Source organism: Hyperolius riggenbachi, chromosome 1 (assembly GCF_040937935.1).
Source record: "Hyperolius riggenbachi isolate aHypRig1 chromosome 1, aHypRig1.pri, whole genome shotgun sequence".
NCBI lineage: Eukaryota > Metazoa > Chordata > Amphibia > Anura > Hyperoliidae > Hyperolius > Hyperolius riggenbachi.
The window spans coordinates 636,574,544-636,600,649 of NC_090646.1; the positions used below are offsets into that span (position 1 = coordinate 636,574,544).

At 46.7% G+C, this 26,106-nt stretch overlaps 1 protein-coding gene across 1 annotated transcript in view; it reads right to left on the reverse strand.

Moving 5' to 3' along the window:
• Window positions 1-1,291: 1,291 nt before the first annotated feature.
• Window positions 1,292-26,106, reverse strand: part of ZNF532 (zinc finger protein 532) — an 84,360-nt gene continuing 59,545 nt past the window's right edge. Inside the window, exons 5-9 of the mRNA XM_068251269.1 lie at window positions 25,448-25,610; window positions 18,839-19,123; window positions 5,417-5,529; window positions 3,251-3,401; window positions 1,292-1,985 (exon numbers count right to left, since the gene is read on the reverse strand). Coding sequence (XP_068107370.1) covers window positions 1,491-1,985; window positions 3,251-3,401; window positions 5,417-5,529; window positions 18,839-19,123; window positions 25,448-25,610 — 1,207 coding nt within the window. The 3' untranslated portion in view covers window positions 1,292-1,490. The remainder of the gene's footprint in view (window positions 1,986-3,250; window positions 3,402-5,416; window positions 5,530-18,838; window positions 19,124-25,447; window positions 25,611-26,106) is intronic.

The window sequence follows — 26,106 nt, forward strand, 5'->3', positions numbered from 1 at the left end:
GGTCCACTTTAAGAAATCAACTAACCAGAGGTCTCAACCAAGCAGAACGAATTGCAGACAGTACTCACAGTGGTGAAGACCAACATCTTAGGTCTTTCTGTAGGCTCTGCTGTTCTTAAACACTCAGCTCCATGGCTCCCCCAAGGTTAATATACTTTCAATTACTGTATTTTATTACAGAGTCCATGGTATGTATATAGAGTGGGGTATTGTATTGTATTAACTAGGCCATTTTTTTTAACACTGAGTCTCAAGCAACCAGAAAATACACTTATCTGGCATCAGCCTGTCTCCTTTGGTCCCGGATAACCGAGACTTTACTGTATAGAGTGAATAACAGTACTTTCTATTCATCTCCTATCTGCCAGTGTCGTCCCCATTCTTACCTACCCTAACAATCAGAGAAACAATATGGAAGCAGTCAGTTGACCCCTAGGAGAAGAGTAGAACAATCAAACAATTCAAACTTATAGTAGCTTATAGCGATTTGGTGATCTACCACTCATGAGATGATCAGTCAGAAAGCAGCAACCCATCTGAGATAGATTAATCAGAAAGAAAGGGTTGGAGAATAACCCTTGGGACCTCAGGAAATAGCTGTAAAGAGACAACAGGTACTTTTAGGAGCACATTCAAATCTAGAAGGTTCCAGAGGTGAGTTTTCTCACCTCTGGGGCCTGCCTGACCTCAACCACTATGGCATTCTTTCATGTCCACAGTAAAAGTCTCCTATGCAATCTTGGCTGCTCATGTCATGTGTGGACTCCAGAAGGGCAAGACTAGCATGCAGCGCTCTCCCAATATCTGGCTCTATCAAAGAGGACCTCATCCTCATTAGCCTTGTAAACCAGGGAACTGCACTCCTGTGTAGCTCCCACGGGGTTATTTGTGGGAACAGCTTAGCTTAGGAATGGGTATGGGGTACCATCACCCCACATCTGTCTCACCTAGCAGCCTTTCCCTGCTATATGCCACATCCCACTGCAATCTCATTTACTGCCGCCTGGGAATCTTCTGTGTTGGAAGCCATACGCTACTTCCATCTCATTTACTGCCGTCTGGAATGGTTTTATGTGAGAACTACACCCACTTTGACTGCACTTGGTGGTGCATGGAAGCTACTGTTTAGATGCCACACCCCATTTCCTTCTCACAAACCTCCTCCTCAATCTTGGAAGATATTCACCTAATATACTTTCTCAATCATCATCTTCACCCTTCAAGCTATCACATCACCCCATCAGCTGCCAGTAGTAGTATTACGATGGATATTGCAAACAGGCGATGATCTAAAGAGTTAGACTACAACTTCAATGGAGGTTCTTGGAGTGTCCCCACCACAAATGTCCAGCCCTTGCCCCTGGTGCAGCACGAGAATAGGATTACCAATGTAACCTTGAAATACTGTTTCAGTGCTGCCCCCATTTTGAATAAATAACAGGTTCGTGTTGCAGGACAGGAGTACTGTTCTACTAATTGTAGAGGTAGCATCACTTCTCTGAAGAGCCCATTCTTTTAGACTTTATGAAAGCCATTCCATGAGTCCTCATGTGGGTATTTAAGGCAGCTTCAGTTTCAAACGTCTTTGCGCATACTTTGCATGTTTTTTCAGGCGTTACATTATCCATTGCTTCGTTGCCCACCGTGAGTTTATTCTCTTGCTGAGGGTCCTCCCCAGAACCGTTCTGCTTGGGCGTGGTCTGCGGCTCTTTGAGCTTGTGGACAATAAAGAGGTGTCTGGAGAGGGAAACGTGTGAGGTGTAGCAGAGGCCACACTCTTGGCACTGGTAGGAGGATCCATCAGACTTGTGCTGAGGTATGTGTTCATGAAACTGCAGAAGATTTTCGGTGGTGAAGCCGCACACCGCACACTTGTGAACCTTGAAGACGTTGATCTTCAGCTTCTTCAGTGGCTGAGTGATGGCCCCCCTCGTAGACCGGAACTCCAGAACTGGTTCCTCCAGCTTGCGTTTTGCTGCAGGTATCTATTACAAACATACCATGACACAATTATTCTAATTCATCATCGCACCAAACTGTGGCAACTGTGCAAACATATATTGTGGCTAGATCTACACTATGATTCTTAGATACAAACAACAAGTTAACAGGAGCTTCCCGCTATTTTATCAGGTGCCCATGTTACCAGGATGAGTCCCGGCAGCGCTAGTGGTCTTGCAGAGTATTAGCTTGAATAAGGCTGCACCCCCTCTCGCTTTAGGTCAAAACCCCCATCAGGAACTGGCTCTGCAGGCTTTCCGTAGGGCCGGTTCCTGACAATCTTCTGCTCCCTTTTCAGCTTTTTGAAATGTACCCCCAGTGTTTCCTTACCCTTTCCTTAGAAAAAAAAAACAGACTGGACATCAGGGCCGCCAGGGCAGAACCCCCATGATGCTGCCTGAACCATGTGCGTCAGGCAGCTTGTCTTCGAAGAGGCGGCATGCCGCCCGCCCCCTTCCTCCTCCTCTCCCCTCCCCGAGAACTAATTCATCTCCTCCAGACACAGCCCATGGAGTCCGGATCTCCTCTGCCTCAATGGCGCTCCAATGTCTGGCGCAGCGGCAGTGCTTCCGAACTCAGATCAGCAATGACCTGGACTGAAGGCAAAGGAGAGCGGTGTCCCTGCTAGTGCGCCTGTATATACAGAAGCGCACGACTGGCCAGATTACCGGTGGGGATTTACAATAGAATGGAGCAGATGGAGAGGGACCCCATGCACCTCATGGGGCTGGAGGAAACCGAGGTAAGTATAAATATACCAATACAACTCATCTCAGAAACACTTTATGAGTACTTTGTGTACCTCAGGTCCCCCAGAGTAAAACGCACACTAAATTATTTTCTCTTATGTTGCTGTTAGTAAAAATCTAAATGGATCTGAGGTTTTGGACTAGCCCATCTAATCATGGGGGATTCTCAGTATTTTCTTTACGATTTACAAAAGTACTCTATAGAAAAGATCTATGCAAAGATGCCAGCCAGCCTCTCTACTCACTATTCTGGCAGCTGGATTGAGCAACTGCTATTCAGTAAGTGCTTTTTGGGGAAAAAAAAAAAGAGAACTCCCGAGAAGCTCCCATGAGGAGATGGTCTAGTCTAAAACCGGTCAAGATTTTTGTAAGTGACCGCAACATAGAAAAAAAAAAACATTTTTCTCTGCAACAAATGCTCATTTTATACTAATGGATTTCAAACTTTAATATTTTTTGTGACAGAAGTCCTTGAAATCTGTGCCTGGAGATGTACTTACACGAGAGTCTTCTTTTTCCTCGGGGGTTGGCGCTGTTCTTTCCTCCCCTTCTTCTTTCTCCTCCGGTTCGGTCTTGATGCCGTGCATAAGCTGAATATGCTTCTCCAACATCAGGCGTTTGGTGAATGCCCGCTTGGTGTCGGTGCAATGCCTAGAAAATGAACCGTCTGCTTTATTTACAACACAGGCTGGAAAAGGACTGTATGAAAAGAGAAATATACCGTGCAGCTGTTTATAATAATCTGAATCTCTGACCTAAAGTACCTCTGAACTGAATATTTTTTAACATAGTTTTAAATCCTGACTTAGGTATGGTGCTAGAGGCGTCGCTAGCCCTAAAGATCAGTGGCACGTGCCCCTTACCTATTCTGGTGTGCCACGGATGTCCCCCAGGCAGAGTAGAGGCACCACAGCACCCAGCATGCCCCACAGAGGTACACAGCACCCAGCATGGCATTATAGCACCCAGCGTGTCCCATAGAGGCACCATAGCACCCAGCATGGCACCACAGCACACAGCAATGGGGGGTATGCTGGGTGCTATGGCGCCTCTATCTGGGCATATTGGGCACTGCGATGCCATGCTAAGTGCTGTGATGCATTTAAAGGGGCATACAGAGAGCTGTGGCTGTACTATGTACTTCAGCCAACATTTTGCTGAGCTGGGCTACTTAGACCGCTGTTAATGTAATGTTGGCTCCACCCATGACCACACCCACATCCAGTGTATGGCCACACCCATTTTTCATCAGGCATGCCCAAAAGTGCCACAGATCTCTTACAATCCTAGTAACGTGCCACCCAGCACCCCTGTGAAATACTCGACTGAGCAGAGTGTTGATTATGGGCAGGGAGGAAGTGGCAGTTGCTCTCCACTAGTTCATCACTAGGAACGCCCCCACCTTGACTCCCTGATGATGGTTTTCGATATCACTGTAATGGCACACAGAACAGGAGAGCTGCAGCTTGGGGAGATTGAGCTCAGAACGATAGAGCACTGATACAGCTATCAGTTATGTATAGCCCCTGCACTAAAACTTTCATCAGTGAAGCATTTGCAGCTGGTCAGGAGATTACCCTGAAGTGGTTGTCCCCTTACCACCACCACACATCCCCCCCATTACCTGTCTGGAAGAGACTAGACGGTAGGAAAAGTATTTCACTCTTTTTTGTTTAAGGCCAGTTTTACACTATCACCATCGCACCACAGAAATCATCATTCATATTATTACCCTGCAGCAACGTTCACTGACAGGGTCATATGCATAGCGCCGCACCCCAAATGACCTCCGCTGACCATCGCTGCCCCTAGACCAGTGACGTACTCCCTACTGGATTCCTGGGTTTCCCCGTCATATTCATGTTTCGCACATGCGCGCCACCGCAACAAATGTAAAATCCCTGTGTCACCTATTGACTTAAATGATTTCCGCCATCGCTGCAAAAGTACGATGGTAATGCACCATTAACTTTGCAGAGGGTCGGTGGCCAATCGCGCACTTCCGGTGCAACACAATGCAGTAAGTGTGCTAGGCCCCATTACTCTTGCATGGTTGTTGCCTTACCCTGTTGCAGGCCCAGATTTACATCACAGGAGCCTATAGGCACAGATGTCCTGGCACCTTAGACTTCGCCCTCCATGAACCTACAAACCCCCTTCCGAACCACACCCAGCTGTCACTTCTCCCTTACTACCGTTGCCCATCATTGGTAGCCACAGGTCTCTTCGTATTGGGTAGCCAGAGGTACCCCTCAATATTAAGTAGTTGAGGTGCCGGACTAACCAGAGATCTCATCAGTGGAATGCTGAAAGCTGGGTGAGTAACCTCTCATTTACGTTCCTCTCAGGACTCTGCATAGGGAAGGAGGAAGGGCGGCACTCGGGGAAGGGAGTGAGACGCCTTTCCATGATCAGGCGCCTGTAGGCATGTGCCTACAGTGCCTTATGGTAAATCCAGCCCTGCCCTGTTGTATAACAGAGTAACACAATGCACACTTGCAAGGCAAGTGTAAAAGAGGCCACAAAGTTACAGGTGTCCTTGAAACGAGACTCCTTTTTTGCCTGTATTAAGCAAACTATCCATACGTATTAAATGTTCAGGCACCTCCCCTTAGCATGAGCCCATCCTGCAATGAGCGAATCGATCACCATGGAGCAACACTTACGGACAGGCGTAAACTTTGCGGATTCCTTTGTGTTTGATGCGGTTATGCCGGCACAGGCTGTGCGATGAGCTGAAGGACTTGTCACACTGCCGACACGGATGTTTCTTCATATGCTGAAAAGAGAAAAATAGGGATCAGTCAGCACTGCCATATAGCCTGTGGTGACCGAGAAGCACCAGGAGGCTACAGAGGCTCAAAGAGACCAAAAAAAACCCTCTTACAATGTTTTGCTTAATATAGATTTGCCTTCCTAAACAGAAAGTATTGGCAATCCCTCGGCTTAAAGTGAGCAAGAAAGATCTCCCATGATGCATCACTGCCAAACATTCAAATCATCTCTTTGTTCCCCTTAAAGCCAGCCACACATCTAAAAAATGTAATTTTAGCTATATTTCTAGGCTACAGGAACATTGTACACCAGCGATTCTGGATCGGTGTCTGGTTTCTCAGGGCATGTTTTGCATATTCCCGCTCATGGAGAGTATTAGAGCCAACACAACACAGGTGAAGAGGCGCCCAGAAGAAATAAAACGAAGTTAAAAACAATAAAATCATGAAAAAATTGAGGTGGCATAGGTCTCGGGACAACACAAACTTTTTTAAAAGGGGAAAAGTTTTATTTGCACCGGCAACGCGTTTTGTAGGTACACGCCCACTTCATCAGGCCAATAAGTGCTGCAGTTTTTCAGCCATGAAGTTTGGAGCACCTCTAACAACAGGCACTCCCAAGATTTATGGCTGAAAAACTGCAACACTTATTGGCCTGATGAAGTGGGCGTGTACCCGCAAAACGCGTTGCCGGTGCAAATGAAACCTTTCCCCTTTTAAAAAAAAAGTGTGTTGTCCTGAGAGCTATGCCACCTCAATTTTTTCATGATTTTACTATTGTTTTTAGCTTAGTTTTATTTCATCTGAGTGCCTCTTCACCTGTGTTGTGTTAGCTTACCTCCCCTGCTTCTCAGAGGGAGGAGGAAGATATGGATCAAGGTGGCTTAGCCACTGTTAGCACTGTGTTCCCTTTTTTCCAGAAAGTGCGACCACATGGCATCCAGCCCTTCCTGGAGGTCCCTGAGTGGAGACAGGCTTGTGTTTGTCACCTGCTTCATATGTTGGTTTCTTTTCCTTTACAATTCTAATGACATACAGCACTATTGGACTCCTGTTGTGTTTTTTTCAAGGCACATCACCCTAATCTCGGTGAGAGTATAAGCGCAGTCGCAGTGAAGTGCTTTCACTCGCCTCACCAGCCGGCAGGACTCGTTCCTCTGTGCTGCCGTCCTCTCTCAGTCCTGTAGTGGTGGCATGTACACACTCACGTACACCGGCAGTTCACAGGGGCCACTATGGGCACCAGGAGATGATGGCAGCACAGAGGAAGGAGTATCCCTGGCTGGAGAGGTAAGTCCGCCAAACTTAGTATAGGGCCCTGGGAAGAGCAGCATAGCAGGGAGGACATCTGGGGGAGCGGCGGTAACTGATTTAGTTAATGTTGAAACTTATTAAAGATTGAAGTGCGGTGTATGACAATGATAGATCACTCTCTGGTGAGATGTGGAGGGATTTACCATTCAGGCACAATGGGAAAAAGTCTGCCAGTGTATGGCAGCGTTTACTACGCAAATAAGCTGCATCTCTGACCAACCAAATGACTCTACAAATTCCCCTGGGAGGATGAGGTTGGGTGTATTAAATCAATAATCTAAAACAGCTTCTTATAGACAGGATGAGCTGCTGGAAGCTGTGATTGGCTTATCTCAATTTCAGCCTGCTGGGCGGGGCTAACTAACCATATAAGGGCTTCTGCCGTGTGCGTCGGTCAAATGATTTTCTGCAAGCGCGTGAAAAAGAATTTGACATCTTCCAGCATTTTACATTCGCATTTACATTCCTTTAATGGGTCGACTGAAACATGGCAGAGGTCTCCTGTAATGGATCTACTGAACCATGGCGGAGGTCTTTTTTAACGGATCTAATGAAACATGGCGGAGGCCTCCTTTAACAAGTACCATCCTTCCTGTAACATTCTATGGAAAGTGCTGGCATCATATTAATCACTGCAGGGAACAAAAAAGCAAACTAGAAGTTGAATAAGTTCAGATACAGAGAGTCAGACTTGTTCCTCTGTAGTTGGAAGAAAACAGATGAAAGTTGTGAATGTGGGTAGTTCAGTCTGGCCCGTCTTTTCTTCTGCATCGCGTTCCCGATGGCCGACTGCGGAACCTCCGCCATGAAAAGCTTTGCTGCTCCCCCCCCCCCCCCCCCTCATCTTATTATGTCTGCTCTCAGCTGGACCAGGAAGATGTAGGTTACAGTCCGCTTTCTTCCCAGCACATTCTTTCTAGTCTGTGAAGGCGTCTGGCACCCTGAGAGAATGCCGCCCTGCTCCTCTGCCCCACAGACCGACTACACAAACAAAGCTGTGCTTGCTCTCGCCGCGCTCCTCCCGGCGTCTATTGAAGTCTATGTGTACAACAGATACTTGCAGAGATGCGAGCGCAGGCTGTGCTTTGTTGCTGCTACTGATCCCAGGCGTCGCTCCTCTCCATCCCCCCCCCCCACCCCGCGACAGAGCGCGGCCAAGGCTTTTTTTAGCCGCGAGGCCCTTAAAGCGACCTAAAAGGTAAGCAACAGCATAATGAGCTTAAAAGAAAACATTTCTTTGTTACAGCTGCTGCAAATTCTGCAATAAATCTGCAGTGCGTCTACTTCCTGCTTTCACAGAAGCAGACTTAGGGTTAATATCCTGTGTTTACAAATTAGCTGCTGTGCTGTAGCAGTCAGCTGACACAGCTGAGAGATCAAATTACACTTGTGATTAGTCACAGATTAGGGGTAATTAGACGGACTAAACTCTCTAAATACATACATGGTGCATTTATCTCGGTTTTCCCTCTGCCCTGTGCAAGAGTTCAAGTCCACTTTAAATAGGCAGGGCGGCATAGACAACCTTAGGTTTGGTAGTTAGGTCATTAAAACCGACCTGAACTATGCTTCCCTTCACTTGATTTCACTCCTGCCATGTTTCACACTGCTACATAACTATCAATGCACAGTGGCGTTTCACCTTGCTGGCCAGCCTTGCAGATAGAAGAATACCGTACATGGTCTCCCTTGTCATGGGGCAGCCATCTTGTTCTCTGTAAAATCTGAAAATGGCATTGCCTGAATCTGACAATCCATTCTTTAGAAACATAAACAGTTCGAACTTCCAAAGATGTGCACACACATCATTATTGTTGATGCAGCTATTCCAGAAAACAAGTCAGTTAATTCACCCAGTAATCTCTCTAGGAAGTATGTAGCTGGCAGTAGAGTGAAGACAGTTAATGACCCGCTCTCACTCACCGCTTCCTCCCTGTGCTGCTGAGGGATTAACTCTTTATGGTCAGCACTGCAGCTCAGCAGATTTTTATCGTCAAGAGAGACGGCTATAACTGCTATGCTGGCCACAAAGAGTGAATCTCTTAGCAGAGAGAAGGGATAGAGTGGGGGCAGATGGGCTCATAGGGAGAGAATTGGCTGCTTCCCACTCACAGCTCCTCCCTGGGTACCTCGTGATGTGGGTAATGATGGGATGTGGGAGGAGTCTGGACCACTGTCTGACAGGTAAAAACTGCACTGTCCAATCACCAATCAACACTTTCAAAATATTAAAGAAAGTAAAAAAACATACTACAGCTGTCATAAGTTATGGGTGTATTAAAAGCCAATTATTGTTATTAATAGACTGGCTGGATGGTGTAATGGTTAACTGCTCTGCCTCTGACACAGGAGACCAGGGTTCGAATCTCGGCTCCTCCTGTTCAGTAAGCCCTCACCTATTCAGTAGGAGACCTTGGGCAAGAGTCTAACACTGCTACTGCCTAAAGAGCGTGTCCTAGTGGCTCCAGCACTGGCGCTTTGAGTCCACCAGGAGAAAAGCGCAATATAAATGTTCTGTGTTTGTTTGATTAGAAGACTACTATAATATGCATTAAAATGGGAGGCTGAACTAGGCCTTCAAGTAATCTTTTGAAAGTGGAGAACAAGGAAAGAAAAAAAAAAGTTTTACAATAAGTTTTAATAACTGTTGAAACTTGAGATTCTTATTAAATGCGTAGTGGAATTTCTTCTTTAATTGCACAATAAAATGATGAATTTTGTGAAAGTTTTAAACTACCTTTAAAGTGTACATTTTTCTTGAGGCGTATAGGTTTTTCTTGAGACTGGTGACTCTGATGAGACCATGAAGCACATACAGTGATTTAGTGTAATGGGATGTGGGAGGACACAGCAGACGGGGATACAGTAATTGGAGGATGGTGTACCTCTCAGGGCACCGCAGCTGCAAGGCACATTACCATTCCTTCCCTTTCATTATTTATACGGCCTGTGAGGTTCCTGGGAACATACAACATGAGGGCTTCATAGTTCAGGGACAGCGTGTGTCACATTGAGAAGTGTGTCCTCACTGATGGGCCGAGCTGCTGTGACTTCCTCTTATGTAACTGCCACATGGAGATCCCTCATCAGGATAGTGACAGGGAAACTACATTTCAGAATGCAGATAGTCTCTGGTATTCTTAAAACACATCTTCTTACAATGCAGGAGCTCCCATCCCCTCCACTCCCTACAAGGGGAAACGTCTGGGTGCAGTTCTCCTTATGGCCACCTGTTGGCACTCTAGATCCCTTTTGAAGAAAGTGTATACGGTATATCTAACAGGAAAAGGTGATATTTAAAGCAGACCTGAACTCAGAACTTCCTCTCTGCTCTAAAAGATAAGCAACAGCATAATAATCTTTATAGAAAAAAAAGATTTCTGTGTTACGGCTGATACAAATCCTGCTTTCTACTTCCTGCTTTCATGGAAGCAGACATGGGGTTAACATCATGTGTTTACGAATTAGCTGCTCAGCCGAGGTAGCCAGCTGACACAGTTGAGAGATCAAATTACAACTTGTGATTAGTCACAGATGAGGGGGAATTAGACAGGCTAAACTTTCTGAACACATACAGGGGGCATTTCTGTCCTGTGTAAGAGTTCAGGTCCACTTTAAAGCATATGGGCAGTTTCCAAAGTTGTAAATACCACTATACCAGTGTCTCTTCTCAGCCCTTATACCCTTCCGCACTGCAAATTACAGTGCGCTGTGATCACGATTTTCACTTTTTTTTTGGGCATGTGTTACCGCAATTATGGGTGTGATCAGCATTGATGTGTAAAAAAACAAAAAAAAACAGGGCAGGGTAGCACGGTGGCGCAGTGCTTAAAGGAGTTATCAGGCTAAATGAAGAAAATAAGCGCTACTAACCCGGGGCTTCCTCCAGCCCCAAGCTCCCAGTATGTCCCTCGCCGCAGCTCTGCCCGCAGCCGTTCGCCGCAGCTCCGTCCCGGTCCCCGGCGATGACGGCCTGTACTGCGCCTGCACGAGTGGCGCTGTCAATCACCGCCACGTGGACCGGCACGGACTGCGCAGGCGCAGAATAACTGGGAAAGGGATCAGTGATCGGGCACCATGTCCCGATTCACCGATTCTCTGGCTAACGAGCCGTGGGCCGGGAGCACGCGTGCGATCAGCCGCAGGAGCCCACATGCGGCCTTTTGGACGTATATTATATGTCCGCCAGGCCAAAGTAGTTAAAGAGACTCCGTAACAAAAATTGCATCCTGTTTTTTATCATCCAGTTCCAAAAGCTATTCTAATGTGTTCTGGCTTACTGCAGCACTTTATACTATCACAGTCTCTGTAATAAATCAATGCATCTTTCCCCTGTCAGACTTGTCGGCCTGTGTCTGGAAGGCTGCCAAGTTCTTCAGTGTTGTGGTTCTGCTATGAACTCCCCCCTCAGGGGGGAAAGAAACACACAAATGATCTCTTGAGATTCAAAAGGAAAGCTGTATACAGCCTGCTTGTGTATGGATGTATTTGCTATGTGTGGACATACTGTACATCAACCTACTTCCTGTTTTGGTGGCCATTTTGTTTGTTTATAAACAAACTTTTTAAAACTGTTTTTAACCACTTTTAATGCGGCGGGGAGCGGCGAAATTGTGTCAGAGGGGAATAGGAGATGTCCCCTAACACACTGGTATGTTTACTTTTGTGCGATTTTAACAATACAGATTCTCTTTAAAGAAAACCTGTATCGAAAAAAGTTCCCCTGAGGGGTACTCACCTCGGGTGGGGGATCCTATCGAGGGTTTTCCACGTCTTCCCGTGTGCCGCGGCGGTCTCGTTGTGCCCCTCCGGACAGCGGGAATGTAAATATTTACCTTCCCGGCTCCAGCGCAGGTGCAGTATCGGCTCTCCGCTCAGAGGTAGGCGGAAATAGACGATCACTGTTGGGCCGCTCTACTGCGCAGGTGCAAGTCTCTTGCGCCTGCGTAGTAGAGCGCACCCGACATAGGTCGGCTATTTCTGCCTATCTCCGTGCTGAGAGCCGCAACAGCGCCCCCACTGGAGCCAGGGAAGGTAAATATCAAGCCTTGTCAGGCTTGGCGAGCCAGGATTGCTGGAGACTTTGGGGGAGTCAGCGCTGGATTGCCTGCAGCTACAGGGGAGGGGGAAGCCTCATTGGGACCCGGAGGCTTCCCCCTACCTAGGTGAGTACCCCCCAGGGGAACTTTTTTTTTGTTACAGAGTCTCTTTACAACTCTAGCCTTGCAGTGTTTGGGTCCCTGGTTCAATCCCCATCCAGAGAACTATCTGTGCAGAGTTGGTATGTTCCCCCAGTGTCTGCATGGATTTCCTGCAGACCAAACGGATAGAAATTCTATTCTTGAATTTCAGAGCTTCCACCCCAAACACATTAAAGAGAATATCCCGCAGGGACAGGAGATAAGGGTTGAGAGTATTGTAGCCGACCCGGTTAAACGTGAATTGAGAATTGCACAAGTACATGAAAAATTCTCTAAGAGGGGGTAACCTGCAGAGTTACTTGGGAGGAGGGGAGCCCAAAAGAAAAATAGGGTCAGTGAACCAAGGGTGCCTTTTGTTAGTACCTTTAATAGTCAGAGCCAGCAGATTAGTAAGATTCTGAGAAAACATTGGAGAATTTTGAAAGAGTCCTTCCCTCAGGTACAGGAATTTAGATATCCGCCCCTTATGTCCTTTCGCAAACCACCTGCAATTAGGGATAAGGTGGTACATACTTATTCTGGAGATATTAGGGGGGAAGCTTGTAGGAATGGAACTTATCCATGTCTGCACTGTCATATGTGCAATAATGTGACAAAGGGTGATATGTTTACCCATCCCTCAAGTGGCCGTAAATTTTCCATTAAGGGTTATTTTACTTGTGAATCTACATATATAGTGTATTTAATCAAATGCCCTTGTGGTTTAGGGTATGTTGGGAAAACAACACAGCCCTTGAGGGATAGGATCTCCTCACATAAGACCACTATCAGGGGGGATAGTCATGAACGATCTGTGGCCTGTCACTTTAAGGAGCATAGACATAATGTATCCCAGCTAAAAGTACAAGTAATTGATCAGGCCCCCTTGGGACTTCGGAGGGGGGGACCGACACAAGGTACTATTGAAAAAGGAGGCCATGTGGATCAGAAAGTTAGGTACCATGGGGAGGGGAGGGTTGAACAAGGAATATGTCCTTTTTCCTTGCATATAGAAATGCTGCTGCTAGTCTTCGTTGTAGGCATGAATATTTATACTTGTGTAATGTTATGTCTTGACAGGTGATGGGTAGCGGATCGATTGGGATGCGTGTGACCCCTGGTTTACTCGAATTGCCCAAGGGATTTTCTAGTATGCTGCTGGAGTGGGTAAGTGGTGGGGACGCTCTGTCCATCTCTACACGTATCGTTTTTGATGTATCTGACGCTGTTAGCGTCGGGTTACCTAGTTACCTTGTAACATAGCAACGGTGGCGTGGCTTGGAGGGAGGGGCCTTGTTGGCCCATTCAGCTGCGTTCTATTGCAGATATATGGAGGAGGCGCGGCCGCTATGAGGACGGCGCGCGCTCCACTATTGAATGACGGAGCGCACGTGACTAATATCACGTGGCTTGGACACGTCAGGCATGACGCGAGGTATGCGGAAGTGAGATGGCTGGGGCGTCCGCTGGGCTTGCCTTACTGCAGCGATATAGGCGGTGAGTAATACACCGCGCTCGTTATGCAAATGGTTAGCATATAGTTGCCTCCCATGGGGTGTGGGTCTCTTTGATCCTACTTTGCATATTACTTGAAGGGGTTTCCCATCAGGTCCGCCGGGGTTCGCAGGACGCTGGTTGGTCGGCTGCTGATCACCTGATACATCATGTTTAGTATTTAAACAGCTGATTTATTGTGGTTCAGTGTGGATGTTATGCTCTTTGCAGCTTGAAAAAGGGTAGATGATCCGAAACAGCGGAGCTGTCGCTGTCTTGCTATACATCATGCTGTTTTTTTAATCTTTGAGATGGAATAAAGAGAACTATTTTATATGGAAGACGGTGCTGACTCATTTGGGACTGGATTTCCTCCAGACACTTCGGTTTCCTCCCTCTTCCCAAAAATATACGGATAAGTTAATTGACTTCCCCCAAAACTGGTATTAAACTACGATACATACACTAATACATATATAAAAAATACATATATCCAGGCACATCGCCTCTAGATAGGACATTAAATAAATTATTAAGGAAAGGCAGGTGCTGAAGGGGGTGTGGCACCCCCTTCAGCACCTGCCTTTCCTTAATAATTTATTTAATGTCCTATCTAGAGGCGATGTGCCTGGATATATGTATTTTTTTTCTTGTTACTGACCCCTGTGGCTAGGGTCTAATTCAGTGCACTCCCTCCTTCCCCTGTATGTGTTTGTCAGCATGCACACAGCTTATGCTGGTGTATGTGCATGGTGCACATGGACACATAACGTTAGCTCCCTTGTGCGATTCGTAAGATGCACTGTCTGTCCCAGGAGAGGACGTCAGGATGTGTGCTCCTAATCCATTGATAGGTTTGACGCAATGAATGTGTTTGCATGTCTGCACTATGCATGGTACAGGGCTAGAGTTAGGACACCTATGCTTACCTGGGTACTTCTGTGCAGTATAGGTGACTAAGCATAAGAATGCATTCTTCTGTGAACTAAAACCCCGGCTTTTAACTTAGCTGTAGGGATAACAGTTGTGCCTGGATGAGTGAATCTGTGAATGCATTTGTTTGAACATTTGCATGCAAGAGTGCGACGGGTTAATAGATTTTTGCTAATACATATATAGACATATGACTATAGTAGGGATTAGATTGGGAGCCCCTCTGAGGGAAAGTTAAGTGACAAGACAATATACTCTGTACAGTGTGGGAGTGGGCGTGGGCCAGAAAAAAACTATTGACCAATGGGAGAGAGAGGTAGGAACAGCGTGCATGCATCAGACTGACAGGGTGCACGCTGTTCCTACCTCTCTCTCCCATTGGTCAATAGTTTTTTCTGGCCCACGCCCACTCCCACATTTGCCCAGCCCACCCTCCCCCCACCACCAATCATTGGACAATTAACCCCGGCTCACCTTGATAATCCCCTCCATTTCCCCACGCCAGCACAGAGGTGCCAAGCATAGACTGGACCCCTAGCTGGTAAGTGACTCCTCTGTTTTGGTTTTTAACGCTATATGTGCTTCCTATAGCCCAATCTGACCTCTGCTCACACAATTTGTTTCTCACTACCCTCACTAGTATATTATGCTCCCATGGTGTTACATTTATCATCCTGCTTGCCATTCCCCTTGTTCAGATTCCCCTTAGTTGCCAGACACTATACGCTTTCTGCCCCTAGCCCCATCCATACACTAGGACACCTTTACATTGGTCACATACTAGCATGATGGCTACGCATTGTTGTCTATTATTTTTGTTAATGGCCGTTTACATTGACTATTGGTTCTATTTTGTGTCATATTTCTGTCTAATTTTAATTTTTAATTTTTATTTTCATTTCGTTTTGATGTATATTACCCTGCTTACACACTATGAGTTCCACTATCATTTATATTAGTAACATGTATCCTGTAACTTTACCCTTGGTCCCATCCACAATACCCTAGGATCATTATCCTCCCACACTAAGACAGCCCGCCTATTACTAATGGTTGTTACTATTTTTATACGATAATTTTTATCTTAATAATTGTATACATTAGAAACCATACACAGCATTCTGATTATGCTTTCATCATCTCGGTCAATTACAGTGTATTACTCCTGTTGTCTTGTTGCCTGATGAAGCGGGATTGTGCCCGTGAAACGCGTTGCCAGTGTTCACTAGGAGTATGTGAATAAATTGTATTAACTGAATCGACCGCATCGTGTCTGAATGGAGTGGCAGGTCCACCACCGCCTCCTGAACATTTTTAGATGATTTTAGCATATTTTACTCTTTTGGCGCCTCAGTACACCTCTACAAAGTAAGCGATCCACCCTTGGTGGAAGGGTGATACACCCTCTTTTCTTCTATCCACAGAGAGCGACATCTTACTCCTGAGTGGGGACAGGTCTAATCTCCCCACCTGCATTTACAGTGGTTGCCTGCGTGGAAACCCTGGTTTTGTAAGTATAATACTTACGTTACAATTCATCTCCCCTTTTTCAATACATACTACACTATATTGGGCTCTCGGTTTTTCTGCAGAAGATGTCGGCACTTTATAAATACGAAATAAATAATAATAGCAAATCGCATAGCACCGTGTTTGCTAGGCAATTTGCCTGAACTCCCAATCATTTCAGCAGTTTGAATGTCGGGATGATGCCATCAAGGCAGCATTAGCCACACCCACACAGCTTGTAACTGACTCTGTACTCAGCAACACTTGGTCACATGATCTAAACTTCAGGGTGGGTTTTGGAGCAGCAGGCGCCTCATTTCACACAAGGAATTAACACTGGAGCTCTCTAATTAATAGGTTGTTAAGTGATATTTAAAGATCGGTTTCTGGAGACGGGCTTTAATCACCACACGAAAATGTCATGTTTTGACTCTAAATCAATTTTCATGGTCTGCCTGGCCAACAGGATGTGTCCTTCCTCTCAATATTTTTACATGTAAAGCCAAACTCCTAACAGAAATGTCCTGCGTCAATGGATTCCAAGTGCCTTTACAAGCTGGTGTCAAGTAAATGATTTTAAAGGGAACCTGAAGTGAGAGACACATGGAGGCTTCCATATTTATTTCCTTTTAAACAATGCACATTTCCTGGCTATGAATGCGTCTGCGTGTGTGCAAAGGCGTACCGATCCCTAAGAGTGACATAACTTGGGCGTGGGCACGAGCCCTTAGAGAGCTGGCCTTGGAAAGGTTGATCTCTAGAAATAGCTCCGATTTTCCCTTCTAACCAGCTTTTCTCAGCATGTTAGATTGTGTTCTTATCATTTATTAATATTTTGAGGCTTTTTACATTAATATTTATGGAGCGGCAGCATGGTAAACGTAACAGGTGTGTTGGGAAGTCGAGGAATAGTTCTGTAGCGGAACTTGGAGCCCCCAGAGCTATACTGTGAGTGACAGGAACAGAGACCTCAGCAATACATACAGTCAGGGAGGAACCTGGAGCCTTGCAGCCCACAACTGAGTGTTTCCAGTGCTTGGAGATTTTTAAAGCCCGATTCTTTTACAAAATAAAAAAGCAAGCTACCTGCTCTGCCAGTTCAGAGACTCGCACAGACTGATGGCTTCCTAATCACGTCTAGCCAGCATGAAATATTCTCTTTTAGGGGATAAAGGAGGAAAGTGATCTGTCTGTAAGCCAAAGTTATGCCTCTTGGGGCTTGATGCACAAACTTGCGGTAATATTACCTTGCACAGACATCGCACAGCAGTGTTACCCTTACTATCGGCACCGTGTACTGCAAGTTTTGCTAGGAGTGTGACGCATGGTATTCGACTAGCGCAACTGTTGCATTACTGTTAGTAGCGCACATTACCTAGGCAACGGTCACACTAGACTAGTACCATAGGTTGCGCTAATATCACCATGCAAGTCAACATTACCGCAAGTTTGTGCTTCAAGCCTTATAGCCCTTATCAAACTAACGTTCTCCCAGGAGGTTATCTTTAAAAAAAAAAAAAAAAAAAAAAACTTTCAACACTCAGTAATTAAAAAGCACTAAACAGTATGTAAAACAAATATTATTTTGGGAATTTTCTTGCATGTTAGAAGCTTTAAAGTGAATCTGTAACAGCCCCCCCTCCCCTCTCAAAAAACAAACGAAACAAAACAAAAAAAAACAGCCCTTGGGGGATCCTTGATCGGGAGGGGGAAGCCTCTGGCTCCTAATGAGGCTCCCCCTGTCCTCTTTAACCTCTGATATCCAGCGCTGGCAGCCCCAGAAAAATCAGCCAACAAGCTTGTTGGCTGTGGTGCAGTAGCAGCTGCAATATTTAGACACAAGACACAGACCATTTATATTGCACTTTTCTCCTGTTGGACTCAAAGCGCCAGAGCTGCAGCCACCAGGACGTGCTCTATATGCATTAGCAGTGTTAGGGAATCTTGGCCAAGGTCTCCTCACCGAATAGGTGCTGGCTTACTGATCTGGAAGAGCTGAGATTCAAACCCAGGTCTCCTGTGTCAGAGGTAGAGCCCTTAATCAGCACACTATCCAGCCACTAGTACACTGTTCAGCCACATTTACCTTCCGCGCTCCTGCTCAGGCACAGCAGCGGCTTTTCGATGGGCTCTGGCGGAAATAGCAGAGCCAGGTCAGGTTCTGCTCTTCTGCACAATAGAGCGGACCTGATCAGGCGCAGCCATTTCTGCCGGCGCCCATCGAAAAGCTACTACTGCGTCTGAGCAAGAGTCGGGAAGGTAAATATTTACATGGCTTCTGTTTGGGGGCTGCCAGGGCTGGATCCCTGAGGCTTAGGAGGATGGGGAAGCCTCATTAGGATCCAGAGGCTTCCCCCCTTGAGCAGGGCCAGTTCAAGTAACAATTGGGCCCTAGGGCAAAATTAGCCCGGGGGCCCCACAACAGACACCCCCCGACCAAAAAGCGCCATTAGAGGCCCTTTGTTGCAGCCAAATTTCCCTCCTGAGCTGGCTGCTGACCCTCCCCCAATCACCTCCCAACTTAACAGACTATACAGAGTCCCTGGAGAGCAGCAGTTAAGATGGAGAGGGACACCATGGGGGCCCCTACAGGCTCTGGGGCCCTGGGGCAATTGCCCATTTTTTCCTATGGTAGCTCCAGCCCTGCACTTGAAGTCAGTACCCCTTAGGGGAGGTAAAGAGATTCTCTTTAAAGGTGTTTTATTAATAAGGTTTGAAAATCTCTCCTTGGAAAACGCATAGGTTTATATTGAGTTAATAGGATATGGATCCTTTTATCATGGCCCAAGCTATCACTCACCCTACCTCCATCAGTATAGCTGTAGAGGGGGTGTGCTCCATGCTGACACATACCCTAACAATGACATCACAAGTTCTCTCTCACCTTCCCATGCTGCTTCCTCATATGTGAGATGTACGCCTCCCTCTGGCTGAAGTTCTCCTCACACTCCCAACACGTCCAGCCTGGATAAGAGACTTTCTTTATGAACTGGGTGGAGCTCTTCTCGGAGACCACTGGCTTCTTCTCTGGCTTCTCTGTTCCGTTGCTAGGCTTGGTCTCCTCCTTGCTGGGGCTGGTGGAATTCTGGGTAGCTTGCTTCGTGCCAAGCGGTAAGGTGACGCCGGGTTTTGGAGGGCCGTCAATGCTCTTCAGAGTTCCGTGCATAGACTGTGGGAAATGACAAATTTTAAGAGGAACTTTAGCAAAAAGGGGGAAAAAATATATCAATACATTCCAAAGTGAGACGTTAAATAGAAGAGAGATCAAGAAATGATTGATATTCGCCATGTCATTTGTTCATGTTGTATGATCCACAATGAGCCTGCACGTCATCATCTTTACTGCTGGCAGACATGAAAAAGATAGACAGCACCAACTGCCATTATCTATAACCACACGCCCTAATGCTGGCCACACACGGCTCGGTTTTTTGATTGAGTTTTTAAGATGGCTCGATACATAATTTCTGACATGTCCTAAGATAAGAAAAATGAGTGGAAAAGAAGAGAATTGACTGCGGAATCCAGCGGTGAAACGATCGAGCGGGAGAATCGAGCGGCAAAAACGAGCCGTGTATGCCCAGCATTAAAGAGGAACTCCAGTGAAAATAATGTAATAAAAAAAGTGCTTAATTTTTACAATAATTATGTATAAATGATTTAGTCAGTGTTTGCTCATTGTAAAATCTTTCCTCTCCCTGATTTACATTCTGACATTTATTACATGGTGACATTTTTACTGCTGACAGGTGATGTAGCTGCTGCATGCTGTTTTGGCAGTTGGAAACAGCCATTTCCCACAATGCAGCAAGGTTCACAGACAGGAAACTGCCAAGCGTACATACTTTTCTTGTTTCTGGTGGGAGGGGTTTTACCACAATATCAGTCATACAGCGCCCCCTGATGGTCTGTTTGTGAAAAGGAATAGATTTCTCAAGTAAAAGGGGGTATCAGCTACTGATTGGGATAAAGTTAAATTCTTGGTCGGAGTTTATCTTTAAAGGGGCTAAAAGGTGGTTGTTTTTTTTATAGATATACATATGCACAGAGGGAGATACTGGTTTCTTGGCAGTTGGGAACAGCTGTTATTTTCCACAATGCAACAAGGTTCACAGACAGGAAACTGTCAGGACCATGGTCCTGACATCACACTGTGGGAGGGGTTTCACCACAATATCAGCCATACAGACCCCCTGATGATTAATTTTACGAAAAGGAAAAGATTTCTCATGGGTAAGGGAGTATCAGCTACTAATTGCGATGGAGTTTAATCCTTGGTTACAGTTCCTCTTTAACTAACATTATAATGACAGTTATCTGATAGCTGTTAACCTGTTCACGCGGGCAGCCATTTTGTTGTCTGCAAATAGAGCTCCATGTAGCAATTGGAAGAGATACGAAGGAGTTTTAGCCAGTACCTTGCAATTCACATTGCAGAGTTATGCATCATAGCACACCCGTGTGGTTGCAAACGTTGGTTTGGAATATGATGCATACTCCACATACTGTAACGAATGACACTGCGTTATACCATACAAAATACATCCTGTTGCTCTTCATTGACACCTCATTGTATTCCACTGCATTAGATCTGAACGGGGCTATTGAAATGCTCCAGATGGACCAGCAGCCAATAATATAGACATGTTGCAAAGTGCGTTAAATCCCAATTCCAGAACTTTTGTTTCTTAATGATACCCTACCTTCTCCGTTATCTCCTATCTGTTCAACCTCCCAACCTCTGCCTATACTCACCTCCAAGGGACGCCATGAATCCTCTACACTCAGCAACACAGGTAAGTGGTGAGTGATGACTCAAATGGGTGGGCCATAGTGATGCTGTGACTGCACACCTGATAAAGCCACTAGATGGCAGCCTAAGCATGGCATCATCACTTTTGGGGGTTTGGGGGAGTATAAGGAGGGTTCTAGGCGTGGGAGGACTACTTTTAAGTTTGGGGACAGAGGAGACAAAAATTGCCCAATCCTTAACATTTCCTTTAAAATGACCCTGAAATTAAAAAAAATTGCTCTTAGGGGGTATTTACCTCCAGAGGGAGAAGCCTCTGGATCTTATAGATGCATCCCTAGTTCCTCTGCCGAAGCCCCATTCCAGAGATAGAACCCAAAAGATAGCTTTTTTTGCAGCTTGTGCAGGCTTCCAGAAAAAGCCTGGCATGATCAGGTCCGCTCTACTGCACAAGTGCAAGATGTCTACCCCTGAGCAGCAGCCTGGACCCGATCAGGCTCGGCTGTTTCTGCCGAAGCCTGAGCGGGTGTAACGATCGGTGTAACACAGAGAGGGTCTGATTACCGGTGATCTGCAGTATCACCAAGAATGCAAATATATACCTGATTATTGATGATCTGCAGTATCACCGACAATCAGATATATCTCTAACCTCTGGACACCTGAGTGATGAGAGTGTTTATGCAACAGTAATACTTTGAGAACCGCACCGGGAGATCAGGTGCTAGAGCAATAAGGAGTACTGCTCTGCAGCAAGTTCCTTCCGTCAGTCTGAAATCTCCGCAGGGAGGAGTCAGGCTGAGAGTGGGAAGGACAGAACGTGAGTGACACCAATGAGGGAGTGTCACAGACAGATCCGTGAACTATCTCTTAACAGAGGAGATTTTTGAGGTCGGGCAGGCCAGGTCGTTAACACATGGACAGATAAGTACAGAGACAGGAGACAGATGCAGAATCCAAAGGCTAGCAGAGTTTGGCAACAGAGTATCAGAATGACAAAGGTACAAAATCAGAGATCAGAAGAATGATCAGGAAAGCAGAGGGTCATAACAAATAATCAACAATTCCTAGACTAAGGTGTGAGTTCCTTGATCATCAACACCTTGGAAACTGGTCTAGATATTAACACAGATAACAGAATTCCTAGACTAAGGTGTGAGGTCCTTGATCATCAACACCTCGGAAACTGGTCTAATAAAACACAGATACTGACAAGGTCTGAGTGCTACCACGTAGTGATCGCAACGCCAGACACCAGAGGAATGACCAGCACCCAGTATATATACACCAGCGTTCCCTTGCGCCTCCCCTAAGTGCTGGGCCAATGAAAACTGAAATATTTGTCAGCTGACCGGCCTGGTCAGCTGACAACCTTCTGGCTGTCATAAATGCTCTGCCTCTCTGCGCGCGCGCGCGTCCTTCTGAACCTGTGTGGACTATCAGTCCCAGCCACACCAGACATGTGTTGTAATGCCTCCGCTGTTTTGGATGCGGAATCCGCCGCACCTCTGTCCGAGTGTGCGGCGTTTTCTCCGCGTTCAGCAGTACTAGCAGAAGTAAGCCTATGCGTGCAAACCGCCGCGTCGGACGCGGAATCCGCCGCCCTGTTCTCTGGGCATGCGGCAGTTTCTCCGCGCTCCGTCAGGCTAGAGAATGCAGGTCTCTGCGCGCAAGCTGCCGCGGAATCAGCCGCCTTGCTCTGAGTACTTGCGGCGGGTTTTCCGCGTGTTCTCACAGCGGGACAGTGTTAGTGCGCCTGCATAGGGAAGTCCCAGCACTGGAAAGGGGCTGCAGAAGAGGAAGCCTCTTTAAAGAGGAACTCCAGTGAAAATAATGTAATAAAAAAAGTGCTTAATTTTTACAATAATTATATATAAAGGATTTAGTCAGGGGCTGCTTATTGTAAAATCTTTCCTCCCCCTGATTTACATTCTGACATTTATCACATGGTGACATTTTTACTGCTGGCAGGTGATGTCAGTGGAAGGAGATGCTGCTTGCTTTTTTGGCAGTTGGAAACTGATGTTTCCCACAATGCAACAAGGCTCCCACAGTGTGATGTCAGGACCTCAGAGCTGTGAGGCGCTGACATCACACTGTGGGAGGTGTTTCTCCACCATATCAGCCATACAGAGCCCCCTGATGATCCGTTTGAAAACAGGAAAAGGATTTCTCATGGGAAAGGGGGGTATCAGCTACTGATTGGGATGAAGTTTCCCGCTCCCGAGGAAAGTATCAAGACCAGTGCATTGCAAGCCTCCCAGGTTTGCTTTAAAGACTGTGCAAACCCAAGTTTTGGACTTTCCATATTTCACTAGTACAAATATGGGCTGTATGAATTTTTATATGTAAATGTTGTTCCTCCAACCCTGTGTCAGACTATTGCGGAGAACCTATAAAACAAAACACGTCTAGGTCCAATGTAAGACAATATTTGGTGGATCTAGTGAACCGATGATCAGATCTTATCAAAAGAGGTGTCCGTAATCAGCAGGCAGGGCCGTTTCTACTGCCGTGCGGCCCGTGCCGCCGCACTGAGCGCTGCTGGGAGGGGAGCGCTATGATGGAGGGGGAGCCGCAGCCGCGGAAAGGGCAGCCCGACCTCTCCCCGGGCCGCCCTCCGTGCGATCCCCCCTCGGAGTGCAGAGTAATGCAGCAGGGAAGCGCTGTGCATAACTACTCACCTTGCTGGCTCCAAGCGCTGCTTTCTCGCCGCCAGTCTCATCTCTCCATACACGCTGATACACGCTGCTTCCTGTTTAGCCGGAAGCAGCGTGTGTGTGTATCAGCGTGTAGGCAGAGATGAGACTGGCGGAGAGAGAGCAGCGCTTGGAGCCAGCGAGGTGAGTAGTTATGCACAGCGCTTCCCTGCTGCATTACTCTGCAGTCCGAGGGGGGAATCGCACGGAGGGCGGCCCGGGGAGAGGGAGGGAGAGGTCGGGCTGCCCTCCCCGCGGCTCCCCCCTCCATCATGGGGGGCACCTACCTAACCTATACTGGGGCAGCTACCTATCTAACCTATCCTGGGGGGCACCTACCTATCTAACCTATACTGGGGGGCACCTACCTATCTAATCTATCCTGGGGGGCACCTACCTATCTAACCTATACTGGGGGGCAGCTACCTATCTAACCTATACTGGGGGGCACCTACCTAACCTATATTGGGGCAGCTACCTATCTAACCTATCCTGGGGGGCACCTACCTATCTAACCTATACTGGGGGGCAGCTACCTATCTAACCTGGGGGGCAGCTACCTAATCTAACCTATACTGAGGGGGCAGCTACCTAATCTAACCTATACAGGGGGGCACCTACCTATCTAACCTATACTGGGGGGCAGCTACCTAACCTATACTGGGGGGCAGCTACCTATCTAACCTATAGTGGGAGCATTAACTTATCCAACCTACCTACCTAGCTAGCCTATACAGGTAACAACTATACTGGCTACCTATATTGGAGGCACCTACCTAACTAACCTATACTGGGGGCATCTACCTATCTAATCTATGCTGGGGGCAACTATTCTGGCTACCTATGTTAGAGGCACCCACCTAGCTAACCTGTACTGGGGGCACCTACTACCTATCTAATTTATACCGGGGATGCCTGCCTATCTAACCTATACTGGGGGCAACTATACTGGCTACCTATACTGGAGGCACCTACCTGGCTAACCTATAGCGGGGGAAACTATACTGGCTCACCTATGCCTGGCTACCTATACTGGGGGGGGGACCTATAGCTGGCTACCTATACTGGGGTACCTATTCTGGGGGAATCTATACTGAGTGCAACTAGACCTGGCTAACCTATACTGCGGGCACCCATACCTTGCTGCGGTGGGGGGGCGCAATTTTTACACCCTCGCCCTGGGTGCATTTTAGCCTAGAAACTGCACTGTCAGCAGGAATTGTGATTTTATTTATTTTTTATTTTTATTTAAGTATTTGTATAGCGCCGACATATTACGCAGCGCTGTACAGAGTATATTGTCTTGTCACTAACTGTCCCTCAGAGGGGCTCACAATCTAGTCCCTACCATAGTCATATGTCTATGTATGTATGTATGTATCATGTAGTGTATGTATCATAGTCTAGGGCCAATTTATTGGGGGGAAGCCAATTAACTTATCTGTATGTTTTTGGAATGTGGGAGGAAACCGGAGTGCCTTGAGGAAACCCACACAGACACAGGGAGAACATACAAACTCCTTGCAGATGTTGACCTGGCTGGGATCCGAACCGGGGACCCAGCGCTGCAAGGCCAGAGCGCTAACCACTATGCCACCATGCTGCCCACGATGGAGAACGTTACATACACCTTTACAGAGCTGTACTGAGGTGATTAATCGCCTATGAGAAGAAGGTGGGTTACAGTTTCAGTTATTTGGTTTCTACGAACCATGTAGTGGTTTCCTCTCACTAAGAGCGTAACTACATGGGAGCAGCTATTGCAACCGCAGGGGAGCCCAGAACTGTATGGGGACCCAAACTACTACTTCACATCCTTTAATAAAGGGGTCTATTATTCAGATCAGGCCTTTCTGTGGCTAGACTTGTTTTGGGTGTGAAGATGATGATGTCCACACTTGTCTTATGATGACACTCCCAGATAAGCCCCCCGGCTGTGAGGGTCACCAGGGGTAGACAAGATGAAAGGTGTGTACATTCAGGGGCCCTATCAAAGTACCTCTGTGTGGGCCCCATGACTTGAGGTTACGCCCCAGCCTCTCACCTTGATGTGTTCCATCATAAGCTGCTTCTGGGCGTACAGTAGGGAGCAGTCTGGACACTTGAACACTGAAACCTTCTGGTTCTCGAGGTGCTGGTCAAAGTGACGATAGAGCAGAGGCTGCAATGTGAACACCGTGTCACACATCGAGCACTTGTAGATCACCCTGGAAAACACAAATATAAATACTTTAGAAATATATAAAGGAGTGTGAAGGTTCTGAGCAATGTCCAATCCTAGCAAGCTACTTAAAAGTTATTGCACAATAAAAAATCTGAAGCCGACTAAAGCTAAGTATGCACGCTGGATTGAACTTGGCTGAGGCAGACATTTAGCCCATTAGCAGCTTCAATAGAGTTATCTCAATTGAGATAAGCGCATTGCTTTTAACTTCAGTCGGCAGAGCTTGTGCTGTAAATTCTTGGAATACTTTGATCTCTCTCTACTAGCAGAAAATGCAGAAACTCAAATCAGAAGTCTTCTGTTATTGTCTCACACTGGTGGCCGTAAATACACATTACAGCAGTCAGGGGCGTAGCAATAGGGGGTGCAGAGGTTGCGACCACATCGGGGCCCTTGGGCCAGAGGAGCCCTCCCTCAGCTACAGTATTAGCACTCTATTGGTCCTGCGCTCATAATAATCACTTCTATAGATACTTTGA